At 43.9% G+C, this 11,951-nt stretch overlaps 1 protein-coding gene across 1 annotated transcript; it reads left to right on the forward strand.

Moving 5' to 3' along the window:
• The first annotated feature begins 2,871 nt into the window (after positions 1-2,871).
• zgc:113279 (uncharacterized protein LOC553749 homolog) lies at positions 2,872-11,666 on the forward strand. Its single transcript, XM_056610832.1, has 11 exons — positions 2,872-3,213; positions 4,475-4,587; positions 4,867-4,891; positions 5,131-5,177; positions 5,282-5,961; positions 6,658-6,763; positions 7,016-7,162; positions 8,082-8,142; positions 8,302-8,465; positions 8,814-8,903; positions 9,256-11,666. Exons 1-11 carry the CDS (start codon positions 2,991-2,993, stop codon positions 9,289-9,291), a joined length of 1,692 nt encoding a protein of 563 aa, XP_056466807.1. The 5' UTR covers positions 2,872-2,990; the 3' UTR covers positions 9,292-11,666.
• Positions 11,667-11,951: the final 285 nt, after the last annotated feature.

The raw sequence follows: 11,951 nt of genomic DNA on the forward strand, positions 1-11,951 counted from the left end.
CCACTAGGTCTATAGATGACATTTCTGCAATAAAACTTCAGGGTACTCAACATTTCTGGGTTTACTATTGGGCCTATGGGGATTACGACTAAACACATGTCGTATCAAAAAGAGATAACATACTCATTCGTCCCATTCCTGGAAGACATTATTGAAGTATACTCTGTGTGTGTGTGTGTGTGTGTGTGTGTGTGTGTGTGTGTGTGTGTGTGTGTGTGTGTGTGTGTGTGTGTGTGTGTGTGTGTGTGTGTGTGTGTGTGTGTGTGTGTGTGTGTGTGGTGTGTGTGTGTGGTGTGTGTGTGTGTGTGTGTGTGTGTGTGTGTGTGTGTGTGTGTGTGTGCGTGTGTCCATTTACCACAGTTTGAAAGTTGGTAAGCAACGAAAGAAAATAGCTATGGACGTGTTGATACTGTTTCTTTGACAATATATCAGATCGTTATTTTACGAATTTGAAAAAGGAAACCTATCCCGATCAAACGCAATAGGCCCTACTAGCGGCGCTAAAGAATTATGATCACGGGAGCTACTGGGGGGCTAGATTGTTCATCGCAGGTGCTTTTCAACGCAACAAACAATAACAAATAATACGACACATGATATGCTACGAATCGACATAACAAACACCCATGGTCATCTTCACTTTCGCAAAGGAAAATTATAATTTCATAGTTCAATTTTGTTGATGTCTTCATATATATATATATGTGTGTGTGTGTGTGTGTGTGTGTGTGTGTGTGTGTGTGTGTGTGTGTGTGTGTGTGTGTGTGTGTGTGTGTGTGTGTGCGTGTGTGCGTGCGTGCGTGCGTGCGTGCGTGCGTGCGTGCGGGCGGGCGTGCGTGTGTGTGTGTGTGTCCAGCCGCTGTTTGTAACTAATAAGAATAACTGCACCACTCACTCCATCCAATAGATGGCGGCACATTTAATACGTTTCCACCATGGCGATATGCAATCTATATTTGCATAATCTATATTGCATATATTCCATATTATATCATAGATATTTCCATCGTCTTTAGTTTAATTGTCATGAGTTACACAATAAATTAACCAACATTTGAGCTACTTCTATTTCGAAATATTTCTTTTGCTCTAAAATGTTATCTATAGATAATTATAGTTTTAAGAGCCTTGCTTCTATTATTTTCTATGAGTAAATATAAAGTGACTTTTAACTGCTCTCATATAGCATCATGTTCAAACAAATACACTTCGGCCCATATTTCTTCCTCTATTACAAAATAGAGTAAGTATTTGAAGTTTTATATGGTGGCATATTAACAACACGAGTTTAATCTTTATGTTTATAAATAGCAAGAAATACATGCATTCTATCTAAGCGTTGCAGGTAATGCAAATAGAGTTATTGTTACATAAAGTATATCCACCATAGACTGTGAAAAAAAAAAAGTAGGGCCAAATTTAAAACCATTTCCTTTACTCTTTCACTTAAAAATGTCTTGATCTTGCATTTGTCAGGAAACAATACCTTTTGGATTGAATATGTAAGCCTGCTGCACAATTCTGAAGTCTATATTTCTGAATCAGTGTTTTGATCTTTCCTGAGCCCACAGCCCTGATACGAGGTGTGTAAAGGATCATGTTTCTGTGTGTTGCTTTGTATTTGGAGCGCTGTGTACCATCCCCCCCTTCCCCCTGTCGGTTTCATATTCCCTGTTGTCCACACATTGATATCTCATATCGGAAGTTATGGGGCCTTTCCTTTTCCTCACATTCACATCAATACAAGCGTGGAGGCAGGCTTCTTCTGAAACCCATGGGTCAGGGAGACCACTGGAGACCAGAGACCACTGAGGCCACCGGAGACCGCCGGAGACCGCTGCAGACCGCTTGAGACCACCGGAGACCACCGAAGACCACCAGAGACCGACAGAGACCACCGGAGACCACCGGAGACCGCCACCGGAGACCACTGGAGACCACTGGAGATCATCTTATTCCAACGAGCACATCAGGCCGTTCAATTAAGATATCCTCCTATCACCAGATCATGTTTACTTACATAATTAGGATATCCACCTAATACCAGACCCTGTTCAGTTATCTAAATCCATTGATCAATTAAGATACCCACTTATCACCAGACCCTGTTTAGTTATGTCAATCGATTTTAGGAAGATATGGCCTAAAACATGTAGGCCTACAAAAACACCAGTTTAAATATCTCTGTTTGAATTGTATTTTATTGAAAGCATGTTGATTCCTTAGGATGATGCTACATGAGTCCAAACACCTCTACAAACATGTCATCAATCTATTATGTCTATAATGGGGTCTGGGCCCAGAGAGAACTGAGAACCGACTCCTCAGTGTCACTGTATTCACAAAACAATTCAGCTCAAAAGGTCTCAGGTCGGATGATGACATCACGGTAAAATATGACACGTTGTCTCTCAGCAGAAAGAAGTAGAAATATATATTTGACTTCGACAAACTTGCCAATAGATTCAGCAACCTTGTTCGTCCCTGCTAGGGCACACACACACACACACACACACACAAACACACACACACACACACACACACACACACACACACGCACGCACGCACGCACGCACACACACACACACACACACACACACACACACACACACACACACACACACACACACACACACACAGTGTCGTAGTGGTTCGTGTGAATGTCAAATTATGATTAAAATAGCATTAGTACAGGAGCAGCTCTATTCGTGAAAACTTTTGACACATTTGAAATAAACGTTCGCTTCGTAGTGAGTGGAAGTGTGAAAGAAGCTTTCGATGACACCACATATCTCCCTCCCTCTCTGAAACCACTGAGCTCTTATAATTACCTGAAGAACAGGTGTCGTAAGTCAGAGTGGGAGAGTCCGCTGTCTGTCAGTCACACCTTGCCGACACAACGTCGGCTCGAACTGCTAAAGTTGGGATTTTAACAAATTTAAGCTGATTTATTAAGGGGTTGAGTGTTGTCTTCACACGGTGGGCACAACATGCGGGGACGTTTTAATCGTAAGGACACTTACTGGGAAACTGACGTGCCCACAGCAGTGGAGGTGGAATCCCCAGGCGAGCTGTCCCCTCTACCCGGGGGATCAACCAGCTCGGATTGGCCCGACACCCCCGTGTCTGGGTCAGCTCACACCCATCCGGAGGAACCAGACCCCCCCGTGTCAGGGTCAGCTCACACGGGCTTGGACCACCCTCACCAGAAAAGTAAGTTCGCAATGACGACTTCTTATCCAAATATGAGATGCATTAATATGCATCGACATGCAGGTCATCAGGGTCAGTTATCTTTTGAGTTTTAGTTATTTCAGAGGTACGGAACTATACAGCCTATTAATTGCCTGAAATGGTCGTAAAGAGATTTTACATTTTGCGATTTTACGTGTGGATCTCCTCCTGGCCAGAATATCACAGGGCAGTCTACCTCTAAGGGCGCTCAGTTCTCCAACTATCTCAAAAGGAGACGGACAAAAGTTCACCGATTACTATCTTCAATCTTTTTTTCGAATTTTCAATGGATTTTCAAAGAACATAACAAATAAAGAAGATACAGAATTTGTGGATTTGTGTGTGACAATTGGCCCATGGGCATACGGCCCTGACTGGATTTAAATAAAGGACTAATTAGTGTCCGTGTGTAGAAAACTTGATAATGTCTTAACATTAGCACTATTTAACCATTTGGGTGGTCCAAATTGGTGGAGTTTTGGTTATCCAAGTTGTTTCACACCATGATAACTCACCCTTTAAAATGGCCTTAGGCTATTGGTACATTCATTCCCTAAATGCCTTTCAAAGGTGTGGGTTTCTATATTTTGAGTTGTTTGTGACCGAGGCAGTTTCTTTAAGAAACAGGCCAAAGCCTCACGGCATGCATATGCTATAAGGGTTATTCCTTGGCTTCCCAACCAGAAAGCATGTTATCATATATCAATGTTGCAGGAAGTAGCCTATTGTATGTGTAACCTCCCTCCTCCTCCTCACAGAGTATTGTATGTGTACCCTCCCTCCTCCTCACATAGTATTGTATGTGTACCCTCCCTCCTCCTTACAGAGTATTGTATGTGTACCCTCCCTCCTCCTCACAGAGTGTTGTATGTGTACCCTCCCTCCTCCTCACAGAGTATTGTATGTGTACCCTCCCTCCTCCTCACAGAGTGTTGTATGTGTACCCTCCCTCCTCCTCACAGAGTGTTGTATGTGTACCCTCCCTCCTCCTCACAGAGTGTTGTATGTGTACCCTCCCTCCTCCTCACAGAGTGTTGTATGTGTACCCTCCCTCCTCCTCAAAGAGTATTGTATGTGTACCCTCCCTCCTCCTCACAGAGTATTGTATGTGTACCCTCCCTCCTCCTCACAGAGTGTTGTATGTGTACCCTCCCTCGTCCTCACAGAGTATTGTATGTGTACCCTCCCTCGTCCTCACAGAGTATTGTATGTGTACCCTCCCTCCTCCTGCTCCCCTCAGGCTCTGACTACAACCTTGAGAAGCGATACCTTGGGGTGCGTGTCAAAATGCCAGTGAAGGACATGCTGAGAAGCATCCGCCTGGCCCAGGGATGTGACCCACAAGAGCTGCAGGTCATTAAACACGTATTCCCTTATTTATGGCCTTTTTTTATATCAGTGCTTTGGGGAACATAGGTGGGAGTGAATTACATGACATTATTGTTTACAAAAGGCACGCAAACATCCAACCTAGGTGACCAAGCTACCCATGGATTGGGTGTGTTGTGCCTGAAGCTCAGAGCCCCCCAGGGTGACACACCTGGAGAGGGGGCAGTGGGAAGGGCTGCTTGTGTTGGCTGACAGCTTTTATTCATGCAGTGGATGTTTTTGTTTGTGTGTCTGTCCTCACAGGAGAAAAGTCTCAAAAGGTCTAAAGGTACGGAAAATCCCACAGCACCCATGACCGGTTTTAGGAGAGCACAGGCCCACGGCCAGCAGACACCAGCAGCAGACACTGTTTCAAGCAAATGTTGGCATTAGGATAGCCCATTTATTTATTTATTTATTCATCATTAAATTTAATATTTGTTTTGAACTGAGGGCACATTTGAAACCTTTGAAGAAAAATGAATTGGATTCAGTGTGAAAACTTCCCAATGCATATTTCTTCCACAGGAGAGAAGAAACGAGTGAATACTTGCAAAGAGCGTCAATCTAACAAGGTGAGTACAGGAGAACTCTATAACTCAACATGTAGGAGGCGTGTGTCGTTGGATTGGGCGGGTGACGTTGAACTGCTGTGACCCGGTTGTCTTGGTTCTCCCAGAGGAAGCGCCCCAATAAAAGCCTTGAGGAGCTGGCTATCATTGTGGAGGTGCTGGAGGAGGACCTCAAAATGGGCAACACTTACAGCTCCCATCGGCCCTCCGCCGCCTCCAACCCCTCCCCCGCCTTCCTGCTGTCCTTCAGGTCTACGGAGCCCAGCAGCCCTACCTGGGGCGGCACGCCGCCGCGCTACGGCCAGGCCTCCTGCAGCAGCCCCGAGTCGGGGCCCTTGAGCAGCTGTGGCTCGGCCTCCGACCCCCACAGCCCCTCCAGCGACAGCATGAGCGACGGCGGCTCCAGCGACCCTCTGTCCCAATGCCTCCCTTCGTATCAGCGGTGCATGGCCGGTTACCATAGCGCCGCCGACGACAGTGACGGCATGATCCCCAGCCCCGAGTACACGGCGGCCCTCTCCTCGCCAGGCCCCACTGAGTTCTGGCGAGCAGCTTCCCCCGACAGCCCAGACTTCGCCCCCCCCCCCGGCCACGACCTGTTCAGGGACCACGGGGTCGAAGGCCACTGCGACGACATTGGTGGTCTGGAGAGTGAGTGGTTCAGCTCTGGACACGGCGTGGGTCAGAGCAGCGGCGCCTACTTCGTCAGCCAGCTGCAGAGAGAGGAGAACGAGCTGGAGGACGTGTGTGATAGCAGGTTGCTTGCAACGGACGGACAGGGCAGGATGTAAGTATGGAGTGGAGTCATTGCTAGGGTCTTGACTATGGCTTCCTATCCACCCAGCATCAACATGTCCTAACCTAGCAGTAGGGCTGGTACAATGACCGCCTACACTTCATAAGTAGGAACAAAGGAATGTAACCAGTAGTAATAGTGTTTCAAACCTGTTTCAGAGTAAAGGTCCAGCTGTGGCCAGGGGCCAGGGACAATGGTCTCACACACAACATTCCACATTCGTCCACATATTTAGCAGCAGATAGCACATTATAATGTAGAAAGAGGCCAATAAGATGTCCTTGTTCATACTTGATAGGATGATGGATTATCTCCTACCATGATGATATGGCCATGGCTGGCTAATGACATCCTTCAGCCTTAATTATCAGATATGTTTTCAGTTCTAACTTAATTTTCCCCTATCCATCTTGAGCGACAGATAGAATATGGTATTAAAATGCTTTGCTCTCAGATCTTTTCTTAGTGTACTCCTGTCCTCTAGAGACCCTAATCACAGTCTTCCTCACTCACAAACTAAAAGTCAAGGTTCGTATTAAGCAGGAGAGTGTAGTGTCTTTCAATAGATCTTGTTTTACTGTATAGTCCAATACTATGAAGGGGATCAGAATCAGGCCTTTAAACCAGCCCAAACCTGTTCTCACTCCCCCTGCTTGTTGTTGACACTTTTGCTCTGCCTTGCTCCAGGGCTCTGCACCGCGTGGCCTGTCTAGGGAAGAGGGCTCAGGGATACGCCATTGCCAAGCGAATGGCGAGCATCCACTGTTTGGACCTCAAGGACTCTGAGGGAATGGTACGGTAGATAAGAATCAATGTTATATGTTGTGTGATATGTGGCGAGATGTAGAAGTATACTGTTGTGTCTTCATATTGTTTATCAAAGTTCTGTTGTACCAGCTCCAATAGCTTACAGATATGATGGCTTTCATTAACATGGAAACATACAGTATATGCACCAAGGAGGGTTTCCTGTGTTATCAGGAGTTAAAGCCTTGCCATGGTGCCATTGCTTCCTGTCCTTATTGACCCTGGGTTTCTCTCCCAGACTTCCCTTCACCTGGCGGCCAGGCACAACCAGCACCTGATGGTGGCTGACCTTATCGGCCTGGGCGCCAATGCCAATGAGAAGGACGCATCTGGGAAGACCTGCCTCCACATCTGTGCTGAGAGAGGCTACATCCGCGTGCTGGAGGTAGTCCCTCTCTCCTTGTTGCTATTAGTTATTTATTGGATTTATTAAAGCACAAAATATTTTACTCACCGCCAATAAATAGTCCATTACCAGAGTTGATAAAACAGTTAATCTGGTCATAATCTATTTATGGTTATACAAAAATATCATGTAAGAAGGAAAGTGGATTCATGTAATGGTAAAAAGAGAAGGATCTGAATGTTTTTATCATGTCAATGGCTGCATCTTATAAGGCCTAGTTTACCCTACGTTACGTTTAAGCTTTTCGAATCTGAATCAAATGCAGTAAACATACCCTTCCCCTGAAGAGCGGTCGGAAGACGAGAACACCATACAATAAACTCAAAAGGCGGTGTACTAAGATAGGTAACGAAGTCACTACTCATGGTTTGACTTATCAGTCAACCTTTCGGTTTACTGAATGAGAATTTAAAATTTAATTTTAAAATACTCCTCATTACTATCATGTAACCTTGGTAATTTAAGCAACCAAATGACCTCTCCCAACATATTACCCATGTCTCACATGTGGATGCACAGTACTGTGGGAATTTGCCCAAGGAGGAGACAAACAAAGCGCTTCCGAAACCAGTTCTTCTGGGTACTTCTCACCCTTCAGGGCCTTTTGAGTCCTGTCATATAATTATCACAAGGGTTGGAAATATTCTGTGCATGCCTTATTGGACGGTTAGTGTCAAGAATGCATGTGTCCTGTTTGTTAAGCACAAGTAACCTTGTTCCTTTACAATGTGCTTCAAATCATCACTCCCCCTGTTAATGTACCCCCCGAGAACATTTCTGCCGACAAGTGAAGTCTAAAGAATGAGGTTTTGCGTTCAATGCATTCCTCTGTACTCTTTCATAACTGAAAAGTTTTTCTACATAATGGCGGTAATTTGGTGTTTGATCTTCTTTTCAGGTGTTGAAACACATGATGTCCGATGGCGTGTTCGTCGATATGGATGCCACTGATAACTATGGTATGCCTTCACTTCACTGTGCAATGCAACAGTTTTATGGAACCACCCGATGATATGATCGACTATCAATCTCACCACTATTGGCAAATTCGCTGCAAGAGCTGTTCAACTTTTGAAGAGGAGGTAGCATGGTGTTACAAGTCCTCCCCCCCTGTGCAGGACTGAGCGTGCTGCAGTGTGCCGCTCTGGGCCTGAGCGCTGCGGTCCAGGAGCTGGAGGGGAGGGCCTGCCTGGGCCCGGCCCGGCTGCACACCCTCCGCAAGGAGCAGATGATGGAGACCCTGGAGTGTCTGCTCCAGATGGACAACCGCCCACCCGCACCGGTCCGAACCGCACACCCTCTCCCTTTAACCAACAGCAGGGCTAGCAGCACAAAGCTAAGATAATAGCTGCGCAAATTACATTCATTTGTTCAATATAGCCATGGACAATATCTAATAATGAACAAGTAGTAAAGAAAAAAGCTTTTTAGTCTCAAAATAACAAAAAGTAATCATTGTTCATAAATATAGGTTGAATATTTTGTGTAAGTAACAAACAATAGAAAAAAAAGTCCATCTGACTCACGTTGTTATCTGGATAATTACAGGCCTTTCAAAGGGAATCATCATTTTGTAGTAGCTGTGCTAAATGTGTCAGGGGGACTAATCGCACCGCTTTTCTTCTTTTAGGGTGGTGCTTACCGAGACACGGCGTTTGATGTGCGCCGTGAAATGGAGCCCGACCAGTTTATGCAAGGACTGAAGTCCTACATAAAGAAAGTGGGTTTGATATTAATCTTTTTCTGTTGGTTATGTATTAGCTTCCCCCCGCCCCCATTCTAACAGAAAGCAAATCAATGTTTTGGAGTTTTTCTAACTTTTATATTTAATGTGCATGGATTGACTTGAGTCCAATCTTATCTTCTTGGATGTAGGAATGTCTTATCTGACATTGTACGAAGGGAATTTGTCTTGGACATAAAGAAACAATTATGATAATTTAGAGCACTGGGTTCACTGAACCATTTTTTTTTAATCAGCGATCCATATGTCTGATTAATAAATTAAAATGAATGTTTCCACTTTGACCTGGAACGCTTAATAAATACCACATGTCTGATCTCATTTTCAGGGGAACTCCGTGACCAAGACCTGGTCAAACCTTTAAAAGGACCTTCTTTTATACCTGACAGTAATGTTTCTGCGTTTGTTGGAGCTTGAACTTGTCCTGGAAGTTGAAAAAGACGCTTGTGCCATTGAAAACTTCAACTCATTATCTCTGAAGTATTTCCCTTGAGGCCCTTTCTTAATGGCGGCGCTCTTTTCTCTCTAAGGCAAATGTCATTCTCATTATGTCAAGCATCTGACGTCTTATGCAAGGTGGAACAACCTGACTCCGTCAGTTGTGTTTTGGCTTGCGTAACACTTTCAGGTGCCCGTTGGCTGGTTTCTATGAAACTTCCATTGTTTATTACATTGTAGTAACATGTTCTCCATAGTTCGGAACCTTGTGGAACAATCCAATATGGATGGTTTACAAAATGGTAGACCGGCATGTGTTGTTGGTTGAGGTCTAAGGTTTAAACCTCAGCCGGTTCTATTGTGTAGGCTGCCCTGAGCACTTTTAAAATAGTGTCCCCCAGTATGTTACTAAAGTACTATTACCTTACAAGATGAGAGGATTCCCTCCACAAATTTGCTGAATCTATATGAATATCTTTGTTTCTCATATGCAAAGATGAATGAAAAATGTGTGTAATGTTTCAATATTTAAAATGTTGACTTTAAAGCAGATGGACTGTGCCATGTCAGAAGAAACCACAGTTCTATGTCCATATTATCCATATCCATGTTCTTGATAGCGTAACAAACCAGGTGGAGCAATGGTATGCAACATTATTGCTAGCTGTAGCAAAGCATTTTTGACATAGCCATTGTAAACAGCTTAAATATATTTTATCATAATGTATATTTTATAACATTAGGATTCTCTAAATATTCCATATATGATTCTGCTGTATCTTCCTTTTTTTGGATAAAGTAAGATATGATTGATGTACCACAAGTACATGCTTTCCCCCCACATCTCCTCCTTAATACAGTTGATTTGATCCTGCAATAAAAATCTAGAATTGTGGCCCAATATTTATAGGCAGTAAATGTTATCAGCCATTCTGTTTTGATGTGGTTAAGAGGATGCTTAATCATTTTTTGTTGCCTTAATCGCAAGGCTTACGCATGGGTTCAAGTTAAATATTTAACAGCAAGTTAAAACTGTATATATTTAACAGCTGTTGATCAATAAGTGCATCACTGTTTTGTTAATGTGGAAGCGTAAAACTTTTGTTATTGTTTACTGCATCACCTTTTATTTTATCAGGGGAAAACATTAAAGGCTCACATGTGAATGTAGCCATTTCAATAATTTCAATGACTTTCTTCGAGTACTCAGCATTTTGAGAATCCCACATGCAGTGTATCACAATGACCTGCTCCCCACTTCCCATCTATTTCAACACTGTCATGAACACGTGTCTGTTTATACAATATATATGTGTACAATATTATGTGCAATATATTACTTTTGTTTTTTGGACCACTGGTGGTGTTGGGATGGTTATATAGTTTTGTGTGCGTATAAAGTGGGTTATATTGAGGGTTAGTTGGGATGGTATATAGTTGTGTTTGCTTAGGTTATATTGAGGGAAAGTTGGGATGGTTACATGGTTTTGTGTGCTAACACAGTGGGTTATATTGAGGGTTAGTTGGGATGGTTACATAGTTTTATGTGCTGTGGCATCCCGCCACGGAAACCTCGGCCTGGACGGGCCCGGGGTACTGTTAAGGACTGGGTATACCACCCCCACCCACCAGCCGGCGACGAAGAGCAGCCCTTTCGGCTCCTCAATCAGGGTGATTGGGGGACACCTGGCCGAAAGTGGAGGAGCCATTTTAAAAGGAGGCACAGCACAGCACAGCACGGTTCGGGTGCCGGAAGGAAGGGCTCGTGGCAGCGAGAGAGCCTAGAGGCCCACGGAGGCCCTAGAGACCGCGATTCCTACCTTGTGTGATTGATTTAAGTTGATTGTCTGAAATAAATGCCTGAAATGGCTTTAACCCCAATGCCGAGCGAGTTTTGTCAGTGGATTCCGGCTCAACCGAGCACCGGGATACCACAGTGCATATACAGTGGGTTATATTGAGGGTTAGTTGGGATAGTTATATAGTTTTGTGTGCGTGTACAGTGGTTTATATTGATGATTTATTAGCTTGCTGATTATATTACGGTTTCTTTGATCATCAGTAGAAATTAAAGTCTGACCAAAGTAAATCCCAGCATTATGTTGATTACTACAGTAACAGAAGCTAACATACCTTGCGAGGTGTACCAGCACTCTCTTGTAAAATAGATTTTTTTATCTCAATGAGACTTCTCCTGGTTAAATAAAGGTTAAATAAAAAAATAAAATATGTTTATTTACATATGATTGATTCAATTACCATCCAATATTATAGCGTGTACACCCATATTCACCATTACACCACCCCTCCATTCCCACCCATATTCACCATTACACCACCCCTCAATTCCCACCCATATTCACCATTACAACATCCCTCCATTCCCACCCATATTCACCATTACACCACCCCTCCATTCCCACCCATATTCACCATTACACCGCCCTTCCATCACCACACATATTTAGCATTACACCGCCCATCCATCAACACACATATTCACCATGACAACACCAATATTCTGAATTAGACTACCCTTTTATCTCCACCCATCTTCACCATTAGACCATCCATATTCACCATTAC

This window comes from Gadus chalcogrammus, chromosome 16, assembly GCF_026213295.1.
Source record: "Gadus chalcogrammus isolate NIFS_2021 chromosome 16, NIFS_Gcha_1.0, whole genome shotgun sequence".
NCBI lineage: Eukaryota > Metazoa > Chordata > Actinopteri > Gadiformes > Gadidae > Gadus > Gadus chalcogrammus.

Bases quoted from the DNA above. Each gene is read 5' to 3' on its own strand.
- zgc:113279 (XM_056610832.1), top strand. From the start codon at position 2,991: ATGCGGGGACGTTTTAATCGTAAGGACACTTACTGGGAAACTGACGTG. The intron at 3,214-4,474 runs GTAAGTTCGCAA...TGCTCCCCTCAG, and splicing joins GGACCACCCTCACCAGAAAA to GCTCTGACTACAACCTTGAG. The intron at 8,904-9,255 runs GTGGGTTTGATA...TCTCATTTTCAG, and splicing joins TGAAGTCCTACATAAAGAAA to GGGAACTCCGTGACCAAGAC.